The sequence below is a fragment of the Ovis aries genome, chromosome 19 (assembly GCF_016772045.2).
Source record: "Ovis aries strain OAR_USU_Benz2616 breed Rambouillet chromosome 19, ARS-UI_Ramb_v3.0, whole genome shotgun sequence".
Classification (NCBI taxonomy): domain Eukaryota; kingdom Metazoa; phylum Chordata; class Mammalia; order Artiodactyla; family Bovidae; genus Ovis; species Ovis aries.
The window spans coordinates 12,686,068-12,710,657 of record NC_056072.1 but is presented as its reverse complement, the minus strand read 5'-3'; the positions used below and the strand labels follow the sequence as shown (position 1 = coordinate 12,710,657).

Here is a 24,590-nt window from a genome sequence, read left to right as displayed (position 1 = left end):
TTGTTCTCTCCAGTTCCCACCCCCATTTCTTTTCCTGACCTTGTCACTCTAGACAGCAAGCCTGGAGGAACCTCACTAGGGTTTCTAAAGAAGTGTTTCCCAAAAACTTTTACAGAGATCCCTTGCCTCAGACTCACTTGGAGAATCTCTTGGAAATAGTCCTGGTAATATTTGTGAGTGCAGGGTGGGAATCTCCAACTTGGCAAGTCCCTCTGTCCTTGAGGAGGAAATGGCAATGCACTCCAGTGTTCTTGCCTGGAAAATCCCATGGACAGAGGAGCCTGGCAGGCTAAATCCACAGGTTCGCAGAGTCGGACGCACCTGAGCAGCACTGGCCCACTGGACACATTTCAACAGTTCTATTCACACATCCACAGTTGCAGCGTCCTTCCTTCCCCAGTTCCTGTGTAACAGGGAGAAACCTTTGTATTCTATACAAGTTAATTGGGAAACAGATGTTGCCTATAAGCTGGGACATCTGGCCCTTCTCTGGGAGCCCTGCCTCCCAGGTAACAAGCATTAAGCTAAAATACCTTTGTTTAGTACACTGGAATCGTCTTGACCAGATCCGTCTATGAATGACTGCAGGCGGGAAGAAAGTAACACACCCTCTGTGAAGGCTGACAGGAACCAAGAAACGTTTATTCATTCCCTGTCAGTTAAAGGAAGCCTGAGTTCCAGCTCAGGACACAAGTCCACCATCTTCGTGGGGTGCTGGCTTTCCTACTAAAGTCGCCATTCCTTGCCCTGACAGCCTGTCTCTCAACTTATGGCCTGTCCTTGGAACCAGCTGGTGACTAGCTGGCCCTGGTTGGGGATTTTCAGGTAAGGCCCTAGCAGCTGCAGGAACCACTTGTCCTGAGGATCTTCCCTTCAAAATTCCTGAAAGCAGCACTGGCTGCCCCAGCACTTGGCAACTGGAGCAAGGAACTGACATCCAGAAGCTAAACGGACTCAACTCAATAGGGTAAGTGGCTCCAGTGCTTACAGCTGGGAACTGTATTTACTGTTTCGGGCATTTTCTCTGGAATAGTCAAGTTGGGGAGCCCTGTTGGAGACGGGGAAGGGTTGCTGGACTTTTACCCAGTCTGTGAGCCAGTCCTTTCATTTCTTTGGATGCTAGCATTTGTGTTTTATCTGTCTTGAATTTCTGGCTTTAAACATGGTGAATGCTTCAGCTATTCCTAAACTGTGAGAGGAAGATGATATTTTATTGCACCCATGCGTGGCCAGAGCGTCCGTTAGGATCTGCACGGGGGTTTAGGCAGGATTGCCTTGGGGCCCTGTGCGCCGTGTTTGTCACTGGGATATGCAAAACCCTGGGACCAAACTTGAGGGTTTCTTTAGGATTCCGTCTGTCCTTTGGATTTTTCGTTTCATTTTGTTTGGTACTGTTTCTCCATTTACCTCCAAATCAAGTTTTATCCTGGTAAATTACATCATTTCTTTTGATAATCTCAAATTGTTGTATGTCACAATAGTAACTGAGTTTCAATTCCACTGTCCTCCTGGTTGGTTGACACCAAGGCAAAAACGCATCCTTTTAATGGTTAGAGGTGAACTCTATGTGTAAGTGCCTGAGCTGTGACATCAGGGAGAATACGGAAGGGAAGGAGTGAGGATTCGTTGCTCCAAACTTGCACTCCTCCAGCTGAGCCGGCGGTCCGAGCTGCTCTGGCCACTATAACTACCACTTCTGTTCCCATCCAGCCCCAGTTCCCAACACTGGGACTCGGGAGTGCCTCTCCATACAGGCGTCATTTAGAAACCCCGTGTCATTGCTGCAGTCCTGGGACTCGGTCTGGCCTGTCGAAGACCTGGAAGGGCCCCCAACTCAGTCCAGGAGCCACTCCCAGGACAGGCGGTTTCCTTTGCTGTCACCTCACATGGGGGGTTATGCACATGACCAGTCAGCTGGCTTTCTCAGACTGACTCCTGTAACTAGAGACTGCACCCCTCTGTACAGGGAAGATTTCTGTACCTGTAGCCCACTTGGCAGTACCCAAAGCTGAGCCGCATTGTGATCCCCAGTGAGAGAGGAATGCCCTTATTAGATGACCACGTATTAGCCATCTTGGCAGAATCTCAGTTCCCTGACCAGGGATGTGACCCTGGGTCCTTGGAGTGAGAGCAGAGTCCTCACCACTGGACTGCCAGGGAATCCCACCTGTAGGTGTTATCTTACTCACATACTTCGTTCAGATTACTGAAGGGGAGGCTGGCAGAGATCTGCTTACTTCTTGATTTCTTAGGCCAGGTGTTGTGAGATTAAGATTCGAAAGGTGTGCTTGGGCTGGAGATGAGCAGAGCATGGGGATTCCCGACTTGAAAGTTCCTGTAGAGCTTTGCTAAAGGGACAGGCAGGTGGACTGTCTGCTGATGGTGGTGTCCTGTAAACAGCTGCCCACAAGCAGCTCACTGCTTTCACCCAACATGAGCTCTCTGCACCACTGGCTGAGGGGAAGTGCTCAAAAGGCCTTGCCCACTGCCCAGCCAGGCCTTGCCCACAGGCTGTGTGCTTACGGCCAGAAAACCGTGTGACCTCAGTGACTTGGAATGAAGGGATGACATGAGCCTCTGAGGGCCCTGAGATGTCCTAAGCCCCCAAACCCAACTCCTAGGCAAGGTTTCTCAAGGTCAGTCTGGTATTAGCTAGACATGTCCACTTTTACCAAAAGCTTTTCCAGCAAAGACCTGGACAGACAAGGGCTGTGCCTTCTACTCCTAAGAACTGGTCACCACGGAGGGACAAGGCAGTTTCTTAAACCCACAGTTAAAGTAGACAAATGCATAAAAATAAGATAAAATCATGAAGGCCTGGTTGTGATGGCCACTTGAAATCCCCCATACATGGCCCCAGACCAACTGCCTTAACTACCTGTCCCAGGCCTGTTTCCAGATGACAGAAGAATTTGCTACCCAATTCCTTCAAGTTACAAGTTATTTTTTCCTTTGAATATTAAGTATGCCACAAAGCGACTTGGTCTTGCAATGTCTTTTTTCTAATGATGACTTGGACTTGAGATTTCTTTGGTGTTTGAAGGTATTTGGTAGTATTTAAGGTACAGTTATCCAGACAGATGCCCTTCTTCAGTTTTATTGGATCTCTGAGCTCACAAAAGGGACCAAAAGAGGAATTTGGGGGTGTGAAATGCAAACTCTAGCAGCATTGTTCCTGTTCCTTGAGAAGGAAGAGAACAAAAGAAAACAAATTGTATGCCCACCATAAGCTGTCCACTGTGGTCGGTCCTTTGTCTTTACACAATCTCAAGTCCTTACACCAATTAACTGGAATAACTAGCTAGACAGTCCTTACACCTGTGAGGACAAGCACAGGAAACAATTCTTTCTCTGAGACGATTGCCAATGTGTACAAGTGGGGTTACAAGTGATTTTAGTTAAATTGCTTCAGACTAGTTCTTCAACTTGGAACAGCCCCTGGATTCTACCCAGATTTTAGCTGTCCTGCTAGGGAGGGGCAGAGGTTGATCAAAAGGAAAAAGCTACAAAAAAAAAAAAAAAAAAAAAAGGGAAACGTACTAGGGACTTTTTTCCTGTAGGGGGTCTATTCCCCTCAAGAACCTTTGCTTTAGCTTTCTAGTCAGTATCCTCCAGCAAATTTTTGTTTTTTCATTGAGAGAGTTTCAGTATCAATTTAGATTCAGGTATATAGCAGTCACTCAGTTATACATAAATTTCTGTTCCTTTCCTGATTTTCTCCCTTATAGGTTATTACAAACTATTGAGTGTAGTTCCCTATGCTCTACAGGGGGTCCTTTTTATCAATTTTTTATGTATTCGTGTATGTTACACCCAGACTCCTGATTTATTCTTTCCCCTAGGATAACCAGAAGTTTGTGCTTTAATTCTGCAAGTGAGTTTCTCCTTGGTAAAGCAGTTCATTACTGCTCATTAGCCAATGATCAGATCTCACTTATAAATGGTATCTGATGATACTGGTCTTTCTTTTTGCCTCAGTTCACTTACTGTGATCCTCTCTAGATGCATCCAGGGTGCTGCCAGGGGCATTATTTCACTCTCCTTTCTGCCTGAGCAATATTCCGTTATGTCTAGGTACCATTCTTCTGTTTGTGGACACGGTGGTTGCTTCCCTCTTTTGCCTTGTGTAAATTAGTGCTGCGCTGAGTGGTGAGTTGCATGTGTCTTTTTGAATTCTGGTTTTCTTCCTGTAGACACCCAAGACTGGAATGGATAGATCACAGGGTGGCTCTGTTTCTAGAGCTCTAGTGTGTTCTCCGTGGACTGTCAACAGTTTACATTCACAGAAACAGCGTGGCCTTCCTTTTCCCCATGTCCTCTCTAGCATTCATTGCTTGCAGGCTTCTTTTGACTGTGCTGGGTCTTCACTGCTGTGCACGGGCTTTGCTCTAGGTGCAGAGTGGGGGCTGCCCTCTAGTTGTGGAGCACGGCTTCTCATTGCTGTGACTTCTCTTGTGGCACACAGGCCCTCGGGCCTCAGTAGGTGTGGCTTGCAAGCTCTAGAGCGCAGGCTCAGCTGTGGTGTACAGGATTAGTTGGCTCTGTAGTGTATAGATCTTCATGGACTAGGAATCGATACCGTGTCCCCTGTACTGGCAGGTGGATCCTTATCTACTGCACCACCAGGGAAGTCCTGTTTGTAGACAGGCTGATGATGGCCCTTCTAACTGGCAAGGTGATTCCTGGTTGCAGTTTTGATTTGCATGACCCTGATATTAATATATTATTACTGATGTGGAGCCCTTTTTCATATGCTGCTTCTAAAAGCAGGGATAGAAAATGAACTCATGGTTGCGAGGGGGAAGATTGGGGGTAAGGGATAGTTACAGTTTGGAATGGCCATGTATACATTGCTGTATTTGAAATGGATAACCAACAAGGAGGTACTGTATAGCTCAGGGAACTCTGTTCAGGGTTATATTGCAGCCTGAATGGAGTTTGTGGGAGAATGGACACACGTGTATACATATGGCTGAGTCCCTTCACCTTTTACCTGAAACTGTAACATTGTTAATCAGCTATATCCCAATACAAAATAGTTTGATAAAAATTAAAAAGTGAGATGGCACCCCACTCCAGTTCTCTTGCCTGGAAAATCCCATGGACAGAGGAGCCTGGTGGGCTGCAGTCCATGGGGTCATGAAGAGTTGGACACAACTGAGCGACTTCACTTTCACTTTTTACTTTCATGCATTAGAGAAGGAAATGGCGACCCACTTCAGTGTTCTTGCCTGGAGAATCCCAGGGATGGGGGAGCCTGGTGGTCTGCCATCTATGGGATCACAGAGAATCGGACAGGACTGAAGTGACTTAGCAGCCGCAGCAAAAAGTGAGAGGGGAACTTCCCTGTTAAAACTGACTTCCTGACACTGTGCCCCATTTGAATTTTTTCTTTTTCCACTTTTCTGATCAAAAGGGCAGGTGTCATTTACAGCCCTGGAGGCCCTGTGATTATTAAGTGTCCAGGGTACGGGTTTTTAAGTCGCTGCTACCCAAAACAGCCACAAGGGGGCAGGATTTCTTCCTAGCCTCAGCTGGTTACTCTAGAGACCAGTTCCTAGGCAGAAAGGCAAGACCCCAAACCTTGTCTCATTACTATTTCCTTATTTTAAATGGAGTTGTCACTTTATGGTGTTGGTTGTATATGTACACCATCTTGCATTTATACATATTATCACTTCCTCCTCAGGTTCCCTCCCCACACAGGTTGAATGTTGAGTCAAGTTCCCTATGCAGTACACAGGTTATTATCAACTTCATATGTATTCAATGTTTTTGTTCAGTTGCTAAATTACGTCCAACTCTTTGCACCCCATGGACTGTAGCATGCCAGGCTTGTGTATGTTAATCCTAAACTCCTGACTTACCCTACAGTAATCCAAAGTGTGTTTCTGCAAACTTCTCTGTGGTGAACTAGTTCATTGCCACCACTGTTCAGATCCTACTTATGATCTGAACTCTTTTTGACCCCCTGGAGAAGGGAGAAGCTACCTACTCCAGTATTCTGGCCTTAAGAATTCCATGGACTCCATAGTCCATGGGGTTGCAAATAGTTAGACATGACTGACTTTCACTTTCTTTTCACTTTAAGAGGGTGTTAGGGATGGTTACTAAATAATGCCATGATGTACCAATTTAGCTTCCCAGGTGGCGCTAGTGCTAAAGACTCCACCTGCCAATACAGGAAATACCAGGCACAGGTTCAATTTCTGTGTCAGGAAGATCCCCTGGAGGAAGGCATGGCAACCCACCAGTACTCTTGCCTGCAAAATCCCACAGCCAGAGGAGCCTAGAGGGCTACTGTCCACGGGAGCTGGACACAACTGAGCACGCACAAAGTTGGCTGACCAGCCAGTGGACAGTTCTTGATAGAAGGTATGGTTACCAAAATCTTCATAGTACATTTGCAAAACACCTTTAATCCTACCCAACCCTTTTCTGTTCGCTTTTCAAGGATAACGTGTTCTTTCAGCCTGCCTCTTCAGATGCACAGCCCATAGCTGCGTGGTCATACATAAACGTCTGCCTGAGTGCACTGCAGCTCAGACAGAATGTCCTCTTGGAATAGCAGAACTCTGTTCTTCCACTTCTGCTACAGGCTGCCTAGATTTACCTCAAGTTGCTTTTTCTCACAGGACTTTGCTGAGAAACTGATGCCTCAGATATTAATTATATCTAACAGTTTCTCAGCTTACACCCAGCGCACAGTCCAGGCACCTGTTAGGAAGGAAGGGTGAGTGGACACTGGTGACAGCAGCTTCCTTCTGGCATGAGGTTTCTATTTACCTTGGTTTTTCAAAGAAAGCTAGTGTCCTAACTCTTGGATAACTGAACTGTATTGCCCATTTCTTCTTCTCATTCTGTTGTGTTCTAGCTGTCACTGTTGACACCAAACAGCCAGTCCTTTTTCTCCTTGGTGATGTTCTAGAACACTTTGTGTTTGGCTATTTCCATGAGTCAACAGTGAGGGTAGGTTTTAAAAACAAATTGATTACATTTGGCACACACTGGAATTTCTCAATTTGTGAACTTATACGGAATACGCAAGCCTTTCTCTTTGATGCTGACTTTCCTCCTCCATGTATTAATTCCAACTAGATGTTTGTGTATATTTTAACTGCTCATTCCGAAGTTCTGTCCCTCTGAATCAATTCATGTGTTCTTCCAGTTCAATTTCCTCTCCAACAGTCTTTTTCTTCTGCCCTTTGTGTTATAGTAAGCTATGTTTTATTTCTAAATTACAAAAGCAATTATTACAATATTAACCTTTAGACATTGTTTCAAAACCTATCTACAATAGATTTCTCTATGAAAACACTAATACAAACAATCTCCCCAAAGTGATTTTGAAACAAGTATCACACCAGCTTGAAGCCCTTGTGCACAATCCTTGGGTTGGCATTAGGTATTGGTAGAAAGAGATGCAGAGACCAGGGTGCTGAGAAGGCAGCAGAGGACTCCCAGCTGGGGCATGGCAGTGCCACTTCGGCAGTGAGGGCTGTCTGCACTGGTATGCATGCAGCCTGGACACGGGGCAGGGAGTGTGCCCCAGGCCGCTGTCTGCCAGCGAGGGCAGACATGGGCACAAAGTGGGATACACGTCTTCATGGTAACAGGCTGTCTTTCCTGGTCCCCAATCCATTTTCAGAAGTCGAGAACTGCTGGACAGAGGATGTGTCTACTTCAGACAACCTATGCTCCAAGGGACTCCATGTCCTCTGATGAAGGGTCCCAAGTCCCCAGAACTTCTCCCAGCTCAAGTTGGCGAGATTCCTCCCTGAGAGGATTTTTTAGACTCTTGATTCTCCCAAATGAGTCTCTCTCTCCCTCCTGTAGCCTGACACTGGCATTTTAGACAAACCTTCATGTTTCCATCCTCACTGCTGATACAATGAAGAACGGTGTGCTAGATTTGTTAATTGCTGAATTACCTTGAGAGGCAGAACAGGGTAACTCTCAGGTTATTCCTAAGCGAAGCCCGCTGCACTCAGCACAGGTAGGTGTTCAGAGGGTTCTCCATTAGCAAATGGGCTGTTTGGTATGCAGCTTTGCAACATATTTTTCATGGATATAATCTGGTAATATAGCCCTTGCCTTGTGCAAAAAGTGTGGCTTGCTCGGGCAGGGTCAGAACCACCACAGCCACAGTGCCACTCACCACTGCTTGTCTGTGTTATTTAAATTAGGGATCTAATAGAATCCCTAACTGTGAAAGACTAATTGAAAACATCCCCAAGAATGTAGGAATATATTTACCAAAGATATACAAACCTCTTTGAAAAAGATAATACTGAAAAACTCAATGCTGTGAAGCAATTCTGTGCTAGATTAGAGTCAATGCAGTCCCACTGGGCGACTGATGCGGCTGCTCTAGGGTAAAATGCGTCTGATAACAGAGGACTCAGCAGTTAATAATCTAGACAGTAGGAAAGAGGGCTGCCCTACCTGGTGCAGTAGTGGAGTAGAAACCCTGGTAAAGAGGACGGACCGTGTGGTGCTGGCCTTAGCAGACACAGAAGGGCAGTGGGAAGGGGAGGCCAAATCAAACCCTGCATTTCTGAGGCAGCAGTTTCAAGCTGTGAAGGAAGGACAGTGCTTTCTATAGCAAGTGCTAAAGCCTGTGGCTGCTCTCAGAGGACTTTTTTGGTGGTGCACCAGGATCTGTAAACAGTGCTCAGAGCAGCACTGCTGGTAATGGCCAAAACATGGAAACAAGAGAGCCGCAGCAAACATGCCATTTATACGCTGCTCAAAGCAAACGGCAGCATTTTGATTGATTCAATCACTTTTACCTTTTTCAGAGGATGACAGGAGCAGAGCTCAGGACTTCAGGAACCAGCAGTGAGAATCCAGTTTCCCAATCTCGACACCTTCTACTTGGTAACCTATTCAGTTGGCTTCAGAGGGCTTTAACTTGACCTTCGTTCTCCAAGAATACAAAGGTATGTCTATTAGATCAACTACATGCATGACATATTTGAAACTATTTTAAAATTATATGCCAAGGAACGACAAAGGGATAGAATGAGCACTGGCCTCATGCCCAGCCTTGGGACCAGCTGCTCTGAATCAGCCCCGTGAATATTATCCTCTGCTGAGGACACCTAGGCCCAGAAACATCTCTTGCCCCCAAAGCCACACACTAGGCTGGGCAAGGCTTTCATACCAGGTGTCTGTCCCATAGACGGAAATAAATGAACACAATTTTTAGAAACAGTTTATTTCCATCAACCAGATTTCCATTTTGGTGCAAGTTCTACAAGTGTTTGGAAGAAGAGCTTACGACCACTCGGTGGTGGTTCCTACCCATTCCGTGGCCTGGGCAGTGGGGGCTGCAGACCAGTCTTCAGTGGAAGGCTGAGCACTCCAGTCTTCTGTTGAGAAAATACAAGAAGGCCATCAGCCACATCCCCAGTTACTTTTGTAACCCCACTGCACCAATCTGCTTTTATTCCTACAGATATGTCAGACTGAGAAGAGCAGTTCTAAACCACCAGCTGGATGCCCTTGGATCCTGATACGTACCAGTGGGGAACTGCTGAATGGGCACGGAAGGCACCTGCACACCTTCAGACCAGTCTGCCACCTCAGGCTGGGCAGCCGTGAACTCTGGAGCTGGAGCGGTCCATTCGCCCTGAAACTCCTCCTTGGTCACAGCCTTCTCGGCTGCTGCCTGCTCTTCCTTTTCAATCTAGTTTAGGAAAATAGTTTTTAGTTTATATGCATTGACAGATTAATTTCTGTTCTTGGCAGTAAGAAGTACCCAGTATGTACTTATGTGAGTGCCAACACGCCTCTGTGGACGGAGCTCACCTCCTCGGGGTCCCTGTAGAAGTAGAGGTCCGGCATGACCTCCCACGGGTGTTCTCGGGAGATGGTGCCGCGCATGCGCAGGACTTCCCGGGCGAGCATCCACCACATCAGGCCCACTGAGTGCGCCCCCTGCAAGAGCACCAGGTTCAAGCGACCCTCGGCAACCCCCAAACAGTAATACGCACCCCCACTCCACCCGACCTGTCCCCTCATCGTCTAGGTCCCTTGGTACCATGTCAGCAGACTGTTAATTTGAAAGTGTTTAGTACAGCAGAAACCAATACAACACTTAAAACTGTACTCCAATTAAAGCAAAACCCAAAGATTGCACCAAGATTGTTCTCTATCTCTGGTTCTTAATCTTGTCTGCCAACGAAATCATGGTGTTTAATTAAGACTCCACTCTACCGAACAAAATGGGGTCAGTGCCTGAATACTGGTAGAAATAAAAGAAAACCTCTGCCCCGTTCTTATGCGTAGCCAGGTTTGAGATCAGTGACAAACACCAATTTGAACCACAGGTAACCCACCTTTTTAGGATCTCAGAGCACGATACATGATTAAGAAAAGAGTTAGGAATATTGAAGAGAAAAAAAACAGGCTATTTTAAAAATATTTTCATCTCTCCTTAAAATCATACTTTTGTAGCAAGTATTACTATCCAACTCCACTCATTGGGCCAGAGACCCTTGTGGTGTTAGCGAAAAACTTGCCCCTCGTGTAGCACACTACCTACACTTGTGAGTTCACCGGCCAGTGGCCTCAACTCCAAGCTCTAACAATGTGCAGAGGAAGGCGGCCCGCGGGTGGGACACAGACGGTCCAGCGCCAGTTCAGTCATGGATGGTTACCTTGTTGTTGCACGGGATGGCGATGTCCACGTAGCGCAGAGGAGAGTCCGTGTTGCACAGGGCAATGGTTGGCAGGTTAACGTAGGAGGCTTCCGTGAGGGGCTGGTGGTCAGCCCTGGGATCGGTGACCACCAGAAGCCTCGGCTCCCTGAAGGCGGCCTGGATCTGGTTAGTGAAGGTTCCCGGAGTGAAGCGGCCAGCGATAGGAGTGGCTCCAGTGGCAGCAGCAAACTTCAGCACAGCTCGCTGGAAGCAGCAACAAAGGGTTAGCAAGTGTCCCAGAGACGGTGCCGCAGGAGCCCTGCAATGATATACGGACCACCGCCAAGTTTCGCAATGTCACCAAGCAAGCTATCTAGCAGGAAACTCCCCCAAAGCCTTCCTCAAAACAGCTAGCATTTTATCGTCCTATGAAAAGTCAAAGTGTTGTGCCTCTTTGCAACCCTATGGCCTATAGCCTGTTATGCTCCTGTCTGTGGCATTCTCCAGGCAAGAATACTGCGTGAGTTGCCATCCCCTTCTCCCGGGGATCTTCCTGACCCAGGGATCAACCCCGGGCCTCCTGCATTGTAGGCAGATTGCTCTCCATCTTCTACTTATTGCCTGTAAACAGAGAATCAGAACAAAAACACGCTAAGCATGATCCCACACCCAGGCCCTCTGCTGGGGATGCTCTTCCCTTGGGTTAGCTGATGCTCACTACACCCTCACTTCTGCTGGTTCCAAGGCAAATCAGCCTGGTTCAAGTACCACTTACGAGTAACGGGCTAGTGACTCCTGTATGTCCAAGTTCCTCCTAAGACTAAAAAAATGACAAAAGATGCAAACATACCATGTAGAACCTCACCAGCAGAGCACTTCTGTAATCTAGGTAGTAAATTTTCCCTGATGAAGCACAGACTGGTCACTGGGCTCATTCTACAGCAGTAATTAAAACCATCAACCATGTGTCTCACCAAAGAATTCAAGTGATTAAGCCAGCCACAAGGAGAATAAAGCCCAGTTAAAACACCTCTTGCAAGGAGGCCTAATCAGGACAATTGAGTAAAATGAGAACTGAGAAGAATTCACCCCCTTCCACCAACACTGTTATGTGTTTGTATGTATGTATAAATGTGCATTTGCACATACAACACCTAGGAACAACTCAAAGGGCAGGCAAGAGCTCCACAGAACAGGGCTGAAGGAGGCAAAAAAGAGGAGGTGGGGCAGACTCCCAGTAGTCCTCTTGGGAGGTAGCTGAAAAAGAGGAAACGTTTCCCGCTACCCTGGAACATTCCCTCACTGGCAGGGATATTAACTGGAACAAAAAGGGAGGTTCCGAAGCTCAGTACAAAGATGACTGGTTTGTGCTGGCAGGACAGAGACCCGCACGGACAGCCTGTGCCGCCGCGCTGCACACTGCAGCCCGAGGCGTGTGTCCGCTAGGCCAGGCGAGGGCCGAGTGCTGCCTCAGAGGCTACCAGGCCAGAAGACTGGTGGGGGTGGGGGCAAAACACACTCTCAAGGGGCAGGAGCGCAGCCCCGCTGCAGACGAGTGCTGCTGCTCAGCGGCAGAGAAGAGGTGCGGTCGCCAGGGCAGCCTCTGCCTTCACTCACTAGCTCCAGGGCAACCTTGGCCTCCTGAGCCCAGCGGCAGACACCACCAGGCTGCCGCAACCCAGGGGGACTGGATCTGCAGCCGAGGCCTAGGACCAAAGCCAGTTTGGGGTTAACACATACACACCAATGTATACAAAACTGATAGGCAACGAGACCTACCGTGCAGCACAGGGAGGGCTCCCCAGGCTAAACAGCCGGCCTCAGTGCCTACCGGTTTCATGTAAATCAGTACATATGTTAATCCCATGGAAACAGGTCTGAAGATGGTGACACACACATAACTGGACACGACCTTGTACACCTACAACAAGCACAGCGTTGGAAACCAACTTTATTCCAATAAAAATGAAACTCAGAAACCTCCCTGGTCAAGGGACTGGGTCCCACATGCTACATCTAAGATACCCCACGGTGCCACAAGGGGCAAAGACCCTGGGGATTGCAACTGAGAACCAGGGCAATGCAACCAAGCAAATGAACACACAAGCATTACAAACAAAAACTTAGAAAATAAAAAACAAGCTGTAGTGTGAAAGGAGATTTGGAGTGCTGCTTCTGGCACTTTCACAAAATCCTGCCCCCATGTGGCCATTTCAGGCCAATAGCAACCTTGAAACCAGGCCCTGGGTACTTAGTATTCACAGGCCCTGCAGGGCTGTAAATGACACCTGCCATCAGGAAATGTCTGGGGTGAGTAGTTGGGGAAAAAAAGCAGCAGAGTCTCAGGAAGCCAACTTCAACAGTTTAATCTCGCTCACACTGTGTTTAAAATAAACACACAAAAAGAGGCTCAACACTGCTAATTTGTAGAGACATGCAAATCAAAGCGACACTGAGAAATGGGTTAGTACCAGTCAGAATGGCCAGCACCTACATCTAGAAACAACAAATGCTGGACAGGGTGTGGATTCAAGTTTGTGGGATTGTAAACCAAGGGTTCCTTAGTAAAGCAGAAACAGAGCTGCCCTAAGACCCTGCCACCCCACTCCTGGGTGTCTTACCAGAAAGAAACCAGAATTCAAAGACACATGCACCCCCGAGTTCACTGCGGTGCTATTTACACAAGCCGCAAGAGGGAAGCAGCCGAAATGCCACCCACAGCAGAACGGGAACGGAGAAAGAAATGGCAGCCAGGGACAATGGAATATTTACTGCTCAGCCAGAAACGAGATTTTAATAAATGCCACTGGCAGCAAGCCTGGATGAACCTAGTGAGGATCATACTAAATGAACGAATCAGACACCAAAGGCCAACATCATCTTGTTACTGAATCACAAGCCTGTTCGCCCGACACCAAGTGAGACCACTCATACTAATCATTAGTTTGGAACAGAGAAAGGTTTATTATAGGTTCATACAAGGAGATGGATGGCGCATGCCCTGAGAACACCTAAAGTTACTGAAGGCTTTCAGCAAAAGCAAAAGTGAGGGAGGGGTGTGGTTAGTTGTTGCAAACTTCTTGATGTCAGATCCTTTGTTTTTGAGGTCTGGTCTCGTTCAGCTAACAATGTTCCTGTAAATCTTTACCAAATGAGCGTTATTCTTTGTCTTGACAAGAAAGGGCCAGGCCCCAGCCCTGGCTAAGAGGCGGCAGATCCCAGCTGGCAGCTCCCTCAGGGCCAGGTCTCCACATCCCCCAGCTGCCATCCCTGAGGGAGCCAGGCACCTGATCCAACTGGCCCTCGGTGTCCTCAGGCCACGCCAAAGCTGAGGGAGGTCTAGGTGCCACAGACCGCAGCCCAGGCAGGGGCCACTGCCGTTAGGTCACAGAAACAGGCAGGAGGGAGAGGTCACCGCTGCCTCAGGGCCAGGCCCAAAGCTGGTGGAGGGCCTTAGTGAAGGCTCTGGAGCCCTGCAGGATGTAGTCCCCAGTCTGTCCCCTGGGCCCTCCCGCTCACTTGCCGGCCCAAGGCTGGGTGAGTCAGAGGGGCTCTATAACAAGGCCTGAATCTGCCTCATGGTCCACACAATGACCACACTACTGACCCTTGGCTGAACTGCTTCCCTAATGGTCCCCCATTGACAGCTGCTTGTGGGCGGGGCCCGAGGTACCCACCAATAGCTGCCTGCGAAGGGCTGTGCTCATCCTGCTGTTACAATGACTTATAGGTGGAGTCACAAAGTTGGTAGCAGGGACAAACTCCCTCGCAGAACTAAAAGCCAAACTTATGCTTACCATCGGGGAAAGGACAATTAGGAGTTTGGGATTAACAGAGTCACACTAATACAACACCTACAACAAACACTGCATTGCCAATCAACTTGACCTCATGGTTCAAGACAGCGGAGTAGAAAGACGTGCACTCACCTCCTCTTGCAAGAGCACACAACTAGCTGTTGCGGAACCAGCAACAGGAGGATGCTGGAACCCACCAAAAAGATACCCCACATCCAAAGACAAAGAAGCCGCAGCGAGATGGTAGATGGTAGGAGGGGCACAATCACGATAAAACCAAACCCCACACCAGCTGGGTGGGTGACTCAGACTAGAGAACAATTAATACCAAAGTTCTCCCACTGTTGCAAAGGTTCTGAACCTCACATCTGGCTTCCCAGCTGGGTATCCAACAAAGGGACGGGCAACCCCCAGGGCCTCTGACCTTGCAGACCAGTGGGGTTTGATTCTAGGACTCCCACAGTCTTGGAGGGCAGAAACAAAACCTTGCGTGCACTATGACTCAGGGGAGAGGTGCAGCGACCCCACAGCAGACGGAACCAGAACTGCCGGCCCTCATTGGAGGGCCTCCTGTGGAGGTGTGGGCCCACAGAGGCTCACAGGGATGGGGGCACCAGCCTGGCAAGGTCCTTTTTTGATGTAAAGCCTCTCGGAGGTTGCCACTAACCTGACCAGAGTCTGCAACCCAAGGCTGGGTGTTCTCAGGCCAAAAAACTACCAGGGAGGGAGCGCAATCCCTGGGAGACCCCATCAGCAGATAACTGGATTAAAACTTTACTGACCAGAGCCCTGCCACCACAAGTCTACAGAAGTCACAGCCTCCTCCATCAGAGGCCAGACAGAGAATCAAGCACAGGCCCACAGTGACGAAAACAAACCACATTACAGAAAGTCAGTCAGCATGGAAAAGCAGGCTATGTCCCAGATGAAGAGACAGCATAAAGCCCCAGAAAAACAAGTACACGAACCGGAGACAGGCAACTTTCCAGAAAAAGAATTCAAAACGATAGTGCAGATGCAGGATCTTGGGAAAGAATGGAAGCAAATGTTAAAAAGATGCAAGAACTGTTTACCAAAGACCTAATACAGACAGACAAATACACTGGCAGTAATCAGCAGCAGAGGCGAAAGAAGGGGTCAGGGGAGATCACTGCCACAGAACAGAATGCGGGAGGAAAAAAGGCTGCACAGAAAGGAAGACAGCCTAAGCGACCTATGGGCCAACATTAAACACACCAACTTCCCATTACAGAGGCCCCGAAGAAGAGAGAAAGGACCTGAGGAAATATTTCAAGAGACAATAGCTGAAAACTTCCCTAAAATGGAAAAGTAAATAGTCAGTCAAACCCAGGAAGCAGAGTCCCAGGTAGGATAAACCCAAGGAGGAACACGCAAGGACACACAGTAATCAAACTGGCAAACCTTAAACACAGAGAAGATAAAATCAACAAGGGGAAAAACCACCACCAACGTGGCAAGGGAACTCCCACCAGACCACCACCTGATTTCTCAGCAGAGACGGCAAGCCAGCAGGGAACGGCATGACATATCTGAAGTGACGAAAGGGAAGAACCTACAACCAAGAATACTCTACCCAGCAAGACTCTCCCTCAGATTTGATAGAGAAACCAAAAGCTCTCCAGACAAGCAGAAAGTTAAAGTGAATTCAGCACCTCCAAACCAGCTTTACAACAAATGCTAAAGGAACTTCTCCAGACAGGAAACAGGAGAAGGAAAGAACTACAGAAAATAAACCGGAAACAATTCAAACAGTAACAGGATCATACATTACCTGAAATGTAAATGGATTAAATGCACCAGAAGACACAGATCGGCCAGCTGGATGAAAACACACGCATGAACCCACTTCCACTTACCACATCACTCTGCTTGAACCCCCCCAAAACTGCATGTAATCATTTTATATTAAGTTAATCGTATTCCCATTATGGCTTATAATTGTAATTATCTTTTTTGATTGTGAAAACTGATAAACATCTTTCACTACTGCAATTATGTAGCTATTACTCAATACCATTCTATCATGACTAGCCAACAGAAAAATAACAGAATTCTATACCACCAAAACTACCATTTGATGGAAAAACCTGTAATCACTTCTTAAAATCCAGATGCAAATCAGAATTATTTTGAGTACAAATGCCCAGGTATTGCTTTTTGTTTGCCAGTGCTCCAGATATGTTTCTAATGTTTAAAAACAACTGGACTATATGTAAGGATCTCTTACTATTATCCAGTTTGTTTCACTTTTTCCATTTCATATTCAGTGCTCCCTTCCAATTTCTCCATCTCTTTTTAGCTTAATGATCTTTCTCAAGCATTTATGAAACATAGTAGTAAAGCTTTTGTATAATATAAATAATATGCATAACATATATATTTTAGAAGACTTATGAATTTAACTAAAACGTATGACATTTTGATTCCACTTGACTTAGAAAATAGATATGCAAGAAGCAACAAAGGCTTACTGTATAGCACAGAGAACTCAAGTCAGTATCTTCTAATAACCTATTATGGAAAACAATTTGAAAAAATGTATATATGAATAACTGAAACACAAAAATAAATTCTACTTCTGAAACTTAGTAATGTTTATCTTTTAGCCAGTTTTTCCAAATGTTCTGTGGATATCTGATAGCAACATGCAAAATACAAAATTTTAAATAAATCTTAGGATATAAAATTACTATAATATAAATCTATTCTCATTAATGACATAATTCAAGTTGCTCCAATTGTTTTTTTCTGCACTTGATAAAATATTCTCAGAGAAATGTTAATGTTTCACTATATGTTTATCCCCCCCTTTTTTTTTTAGTTTTGCTTTCTTTGTTGTTAGGCTTCTAATAGTTTCTGATGTCTATCCTCTTTGTGAATAGCACCTCTTATCACTGATCACTATTTTTGTTTTAAAAATAAGGTAAAAAACATTTAAATAAAAAGTTACTAAGAAAAACTTTATTCCAATAAAGAATAAAAATTACGTTAGAAAAATAAAGACATAAGGCTTTGGGTGCTCATTCTGGCAACTACCAGTTTCATTTTCAACCCGGGAACAGTAGAAATCCTGTCACCTTGTGGCCGTGTTGGGCAACAGTAACCCACAAACCAGGGCCCCAGGTGCTTAACAGTCACAGTGCCTTCAGGGCTGTAAATGACACGTCATCAGGAAATGCCTGGGGCAATTAATAGGCCGGAGGAGGAATCATGCAGAATGCCAATTTTGATGGGTAAATCTCCCTCACACTGCATTCAGAAGCAGCACACGGAAAGCGGCTCGGTATGCTCATTTCTAGAGATGTGCAAATCAAAACTACACTGAAGCATCAGCCCAAAACACCTTTTAAGTCACTCAGTTGTGTCTGATTCTTTGGGACCGCATGGCCTGTAGCCCACCAGGCTCCACTGTCCATAGAATTCTCCAGGCCAAAAATACTGGAGTAGGGAGCCATACCCTTCTTCAGATCTTCCCCACCCAGGGATTTAACCCGAGTATGCTACACTGCATGAAGATTCTTTATCATCTGAGCCACCAGGGAAGCCAAGGAATCAAGACAGCACCAGTCAGAACAGCCATCACTAAAACATCTACCAACAATAAACGCTGGACAGGGTGTGAAGAAAATACTCATTCTATTCTACCGGTGGGAATGTAAATTGGAAACAGCCACAATGGGGTTCTTTAATAATATACAAACGGAGCTACCCACTCTTGGGTGTCTACCAGGAAGAAACCAGAATTCACAAAGACACATGGAGCCCAAAGAGGCAAGAAGCCAATATGCCCATCCACACAAGAATCGGTAAAGAAAAAACGGTAGCTAGGGACAACGGAATATTACACAGCCAGAAAAGGCGAGTTCGATAAATGCCGTTGGCAGCAAGCAGGGATGAAACTAGTAAGGATCATACTAAGTAAACTGAGTCAGAGACTCAAAAGGCCATTATATGACTTACAGGTGGAATCACATGCTAAATTCGTCAACAACCTCCTGAACAGCACAGGAGCTCTACCCAACGCTCTTATCCCCTATATGGGAAGAGAACTGCAGAGGCAAGCATATATGGTTACTGGACAAGATGCTGCTGTACACCTACACCCAACACCAAAGTGTAAATCCACCCGACTCCAATAAAAATAAAAGTAACAACAGACAAGCTTTTGAGCGTTTCTTCTGGCATCTTTCACTTTTAACGCTGAACCCAGGAATAGGAGTTACAGTAAGGCTGTGGCTGCCTCCAGTAAACCAACTTGAGCAGAGAAACCCTGCCACCTTGTGGCCGTTTCCAACAATAGCAACTTTCAAACCATGGCCATGGGCACTAAGCCTTCAAGAGCCTGCAGGGATGTAAATAGACACCTGCCATCAGCAAATGTCTGAGGTGGGTAACTGAAAATAAATTTAGGGCAGAATTTCAGCTTGCCAATAGCAACTAGTAAACTCCCCTCATACTGAGAAGCTGGTTCTATTCAAGATGGCCATCATCAAAATGTGCACAAGCACCACTGGACGGGGTGTGGAGAAAAGACTGCAGGTATCAGTGGGAACGGAGTGGTGCCCTAGAGCAAGCTTCAAAAAATGGAGCGGAAAAAAGACAGTGTTAATGAAGCTATTTTTACTCACTTAATCTGGCAAATAGTCTTACTCTTGCTGATGTGACAGTGTGTGGTGGTATCCTATCAACAGAAGCCCTTCCTGAAAAACTGGCATTTAGTTCTAACTTTTTAACTCAGTATTTCAGTTTTTTTTAAAGAAACAAAACCTGAATGTAATTAAATTTTGGGTGCAGTGTCTCCCTTGGTGTGCGTGGGCTTTCTCTATTTGTGGTGGCTTCGCCTGCTGCAGAGCAGAGACCCTAGAGGGTGGGGGCTTCAGTACTTGGTGGTGCGTGGGCTTACTGCCCTGGGGCATGTGGAATCTTCCAAGACCAAGGATTGAAGCCATGTCCCCTGCATTACCAGGCAGATTCTCACCACTGGACCACCAGGCAAGTCCAATATTTCATTTTAAACCTTCAAAGCTCACTGCTGAAAATGGCAGTGAGCCACTTTTCCCTTTCCTGAAATTCAGCGGCTCAAGAAAATACACAATGATACAACACGAATTTTAACAGTGTCAGATGTGAAGTGATAAATATGGCGACAATCTTTAATTTTGGGAATTCCTCGGTCTCAGCCCAGTTTCAAGTGTTTTTTAAATAAATTCTGGGGTTTGTTACTGCTTTTCTATGCATCTCAAAACACTGGTAGGCTTTGCAGCAAAAGCCAAGCATACTGAGCCACAAACCTGGCCAGTGTTCCTGGAGGAGATGACACTGACGTCCGCCGGGTTCTCAATGGCGACAATGGCCCGAGCGGCCAACAGCAGCTTCTCCCAGGTCCTCTTCAGGTTTATGATGTAGATGCCTAGGGGACACAAGGTTTTCTTGAGAGCGAACCCAGCTTTATAAGGTAATATTCTTCTAAAAACATGAAGTCATGTGGCAGCGAGTACTATCAAACTCCAGTCATAGAGGCAAGCTCTACTGGTGTTAGCGAAAATCCTGCCATTAATATAGCACACTTCCGACACTCAGCAGTTCATTGGCCAAGACTGGCCTCCACTCTGAGCTTTAATAATGTGCAAAATGCATCTTTTCATTTCCTATCCTCCTGTGTTAACCACTCTCAAGCCTTCCATGCAGAATCCAAGAAGCTCTTATTTGCGGCCTACCATTATTTACCTCGAACTCCCTTAAACCTCGCCACTCAACAGGTGTAAATCCTTCCGTGCTTCTATCTCAGCTGAACAACTTAATGCATTCCAGTCTCATCAAAAGCTACCTTACTTTTCCTGATACATAAATGAAAACCAAAATGCTTGTTCCCAATTCAGGAATCAGCTTTACAAACCCGTATTGGTAGCTACAAATTATAAGGCACTCTAGGAGATAAATTATTAGAAACTAGGCTGTGGTAAAGCATCCGCCTGCAATGCGGGAGACCCAGGTTCAGTCCCTGGGTTGGGAAGATCTTCTGGAGAAGAAAATGGTAACCCACTCCAGTACTCTTGCCTGGAAAATCCCATGGATGGAGAAGTATGATAGGCTACAGTCCATGGGGTTGCAGAGAGTCGGACATGACTGAGCGACTTCACTTCAAGCTATTAAACTTTCTCCTTATCTTTACATTGTGCTTATTCAAGGCCCAACCCACGACACATAACCTACCAGTTTCTACTCTTCCACTGGAGTCCAGAATTGTTCCTTTAAAAACAACCAGAACACTTAATACTTTTAAAGCTTCTTACCAATCTAAAGATCAACTTTCCTCAGTTACTTAGTGAGAGCCCTCTAAGGCTCACATTTCACAAAGCACTTTAACTCAGTACCAGAATAGTAGTGTCAAAACTTGTTCTTATAGCTGGAATGACCAAGCAAAGAGTACTAAAGCAATGACTGACCATCACTTTTCCTTTTGTAGATGTACTGTTCCATTTGGAAGTCAAGGTTGGTGCCACCTAAGTGGGTTCCTGCTGCAAGGAATTTGAGGACATCCTCCTCCTTCATTTGCAGGACATCAAGGGCTCCGGACATTGTGAAAGCTTCCCTTTAAGTTACGATGGGAATCTGAAAAACAATAGTTATCCAAAGTCCTTTAAACTCCAGGGACTCAAACGGGATGGTACATTCTACTCTTTGGAGTCAGGTGACTTGATGTTTAAATCTCAACCACAGACCACACCTCTTACAGTGTCAGGCAGCGGGGTCAGTCTAGTGGATAGGACAGAACATTAACAGACCTATGCAACACCTTGGAAAATCAAATCCTGCTGAAAGAGTGGTGTGCAGACAGACAAAAAACCCAGGTAACTAAATGGAAAACAGTGAGACTTTTTAATACTCAAGGTACAGAGGAGTTAGATGTGAAACAGCAGCCATGTCTGAGAATATTCAGGAGGTGACCAACGGTGATGTAAATAGGCCTATTTTCAAGCAGATTGAAGGTGGTACCTTCAGCATTCCTTCTAAAATTAATAGTTTTCCTTAAAATGAGAAAAACAAGGCCAGATCAAGGATAATCTCAAACGCAGATAATCAAGCAACTCCCACCCCCTTTTTTCTGCACTTAATGTGACCATGAAGTGTCAAGTATGGCGTTTACATAGATTTTGACTAAAGCTCCTCACACCTGAATAGGATCCCCTGCCCACAAATCCACAGGGCCTGGAGGAGCATACTAGCTGCAGGTGACTGCTTTTCAACCTCTGGGAAGGGCGCTCTTGGAGGAAAATGGCTCTTAGCATGTGCGGTGCCTTCCAGAACCAGGTGCAATCAAGATCCCATCCAATGTCAACAAAGTGTACTTCGCCCCTACTCAAGAAACCTCCCATAGAAACCACCCACTGGAGAAACCAAAGTGAAATGGGGTGTGCGTGTGTGTCTGAAAAGCTCTCGGTGCGCTCCTCACCTGCCTTCTTCCCCGAGTGCACTTTCGCGTCTGTTCGTTACCAAATTTCTTTCTCTCTACACCTTAGCCTGTTATGACATTTTTTTACATTCCTTGTCCAAGTTATTTTGAACTGAGAGAAGAGAAACGTGAAGTTTGATCTTTCCGGTAATAAAAACCTCGTCAAGAACCTTAACACCACGCACCAGGAAGAGACCAACTCAAGTAGATGGAGAAAACTGGAGCATAAACCTCGGGATTCAACAACCGAGCGTCGGGATTTGAGTCAAAACTAGCGCGCAGCGTAGGGTGTTCTCTCTGCAGCCCCGGGCACCCGCACCCCGGCCCGGGGCCTCCGCGGCGGGAGCGCAACCTCTGCCCGCTCCCGAGGCCTAGTGGGAACGTCCCGGCCCGGGCCCGGTCACGTGTAGGCCGCCAGTCTGGGCGGTAGAGCGCCTATCAGAGACTAATGCACTCGGTCTGCAAACTTTCACCCCAGGTCCTCCCCACACCTCGTTTGAACAGGAAGCTTGTCCTCTTGACCCTGGGAGCCACTAGTACCCCAAAAGCAACTCACTCAAGACAACGCCGTATGGACCCCTCTCCGGGTAGCGCCGAAAGGACGGGCGGGCGGAAATGACGTCCTTATATAGTCCGCATCCAGCCAATAACAACGAAAGCTCAGCGGAAGCGCGATGAAGGCGTGCATCCTGGGGGCGGGCCTTCCTCCGGAAGACGGACTACGGGGCTAGCGCGGACCCTAGCGAATGGCGGAAGTTGGAGGGTTGATTGCGACACTGAGGTTTCGAAGAGCGTTGCGGTCCGGAAAGGCCGGCAAGGGATTGGCGCTCTGCCCTCTGGGATTGGTGCTCTCACCCAGCTTTCTGTACCCATGCGCTTGAGCGGGTTCCTTATTTAAACTGCATTTTTCTTTCGTGGGAAAGCACTGAACAAACCTCTGTTGGATGAACAAAAACTGGAGAAGTTACTTTGCGGTTTTTGGAGGATAAATTAGCAGTGTCTAATTCAGATTTTTAAAGAGTTCTGTTAATGGGAAGTTTCCCGTTTAAAAAATAAAATGAAGACTACACGGATGGAACGCATGAGAATTTTTTTCGTAGAAAAAAAAATTGTGATAGCAATTAATATATTTTCCCCCCAATACCATGCAGCCATTAGAAAGAATTAAAATACATTCTATGGTTCAAAAAGGAGTTACAGAATGAGGGCGATCATTTTGAAAATTTGAAGCCCTAGGTATTAAACGACTGTAAAGAAATAACCAGTAGCTAGATTGTTAATTATACAGTAGGTTTGAAGTCTGGTTGCACTTGGAATCGCTTGGAGAGGTTTTAAACATATGCCCAACGCTAAACAGAAAGAATTTAGATAATTTTAACGTGCACCCAGGGTGGGAACTACGGATATACAAGTAGAGTAGTGGGTAGGTTCTTGGCCTCTTGAGTATTTTTTGAAATTTTCTTTGAGGAACAGAGGTTTTTAAATTGATATAAAACAAACGCAGCATTTAAATGAAGAGCTGGCATACAAGCAAAGGAATAAACTTAATTGTGGCTTTAAGCATCCTTAGAAACTGGTGCTTGTATCTGTAGACAAAAAGGGGGGAAACTTGAAAGGCTGGCTTTTAGGGACAGTTTTCAGTCACTGCAGGACTTTCCTGGAGGGTCTTCTGGGACACTCCCAGACGATCTCAGCTCCCTCCCCAGTGCACCATAGAATCTCCAAAATACTTCCATTCTAACAACTGGAAAATTGTGCTGTAATTAGGTTTCTCCACAAAATACTTTTTTTTCCCACAAAACAACTCTGTCCTTGAGAAGTGGTCTAAGATAAGTGAGTTATCTTCAAAGGTGAAAACGAACTATAGTGATAGTAAGCCAGAGTGAGGAGCCCTCAGCCTAGGGTGCACTTGTCAAACTGTGGTAACTCCCCAGCCAAGTGTCCTCCTTTCCACCTCAGCCTCCTGGTCCTCTGCTCAAGTTTCTCCACTATTTTTTATTCATACACATTTAAAATAAAAATCTCAGCCTTTTTTTTTTTTGGCAAACTTTGGTTCCTTGGGTCTGTATTTAAAAAATAATAAAAACTGGGCTTCAGGTTTTTTTTCAAATATAAAATTGTGCCAGTGACTATTTGGTGGGGGGGCAGGGGGATGGTTATATTTCACATGACATTGGATGGCTAGAAGATTCTGTACTGATTTGAAGCTGAGAGAATTATGGGGTAGTTAGCTGGCCCCAGGCATCAAGTTCATCTTAGGCCACTTACCTTTGTAACCAGAATTCCTCCTTTCCTGTTTGTCTGGTACCTAGCTGTCCTACGGTTCTCTCCATGACCCTAACTTGCCTGTAGTGGTCTGAGCAGGGTTCCAAAATAACTTTTCCCTCTGTTGTCCCAAAGCCCTCATTCCATCAATTCAGTGGTAATGGAATGGTCCCTTCCATCCATCAAAAACATTCTGTCTTGAAACTTTTCTGTCATTTGGCATTTCATCTCTTATATTATTCACGCATTGAAATCCCAGCTTCACTACATGCTAACTGTGATTCTGAACAACCTAACCTCTCCCAGAAAATAACAGCTGTGGATATTTCAGCTGATGCTGCCTCCCTGAAACAAGGCTCTGTGCCTAGAAGTCCTCCAAAACCCAAGTGAATAGAGAAGGCTCACCAG

At 46.2% G+C, this 24,590-nt stretch overlaps 1 protein-coding gene, 1 long non-coding RNA gene and 2 other non-coding genes across 8 annotated transcripts in view; 1 reads left to right on the top strand and 3 right to left on the bottom strand.

Annotated features, from left to right (window-relative positions):
* The window catches only part of LOC105603379 (uncharacterized), a 96,611-nt gene extending 86,464 nt beyond the window's left edge, over positions 1-10,147 (top strand). For both annotated transcript variants that reach the window (XR_009597344.1, XR_003586041.3), the window contains 4 exons: positions 755-967; positions 6,140-6,375; positions 8,802-8,942; positions 9,461-10,147. This is a non-coding gene — a long non-coding RNA (uncharacterized LOC105603379). The remainder of the gene's footprint in view (positions 1-754; positions 968-6,139; positions 6,376-8,801; positions 8,943-9,460) is intronic.
* RPSA (ribosomal protein SA) lies at positions 9,205-22,517 on the bottom strand. 4 transcript variants are annotated; one of them, XM_060402014.1, is made up of 8 exons: positions 22,474-22,517; positions 21,918-22,029; positions 20,911-21,076; positions 19,756-19,874; positions 10,665-10,910; positions 9,814-9,942; positions 9,526-9,691; positions 9,205-9,374 (listed from the first exon to the last, which is right to left on the bottom strand). In XM_060402014.1, the coding sequence occupies exons 3-8, from the start codon at positions 21,041-21,043 to the stop codon at positions 9,280-9,282; spliced, it is 888 nt and encodes a 295-aa protein (XP_060257997.1). In that variant the 5' UTR covers positions 21,044-21,076; positions 21,918-22,029; positions 22,474-22,517; the 3' UTR covers positions 9,205-9,279.
* LOC114109485 (small nucleolar RNA SNORA62/SNORA6 family) lies at positions 10,454-10,603 on the bottom strand. Its single transcript, XR_003586167.1, has one exon. It is a non-coding gene; the product is annotated as a small nucleolar RNA SNORA62/SNORA6 family (small nucleolar RNA).
* On the bottom strand, positions 19,945-20,095 carry LOC114109484 (small nucleolar RNA SNORA62/SNORA6 family). The gene has a single exon (XR_003586166.1). It is a non-coding gene; the product is annotated as a small nucleolar RNA SNORA62/SNORA6 family (small nucleolar RNA).
* Positions 22,518-24,590: the final 2,073 nt, after the last annotated feature.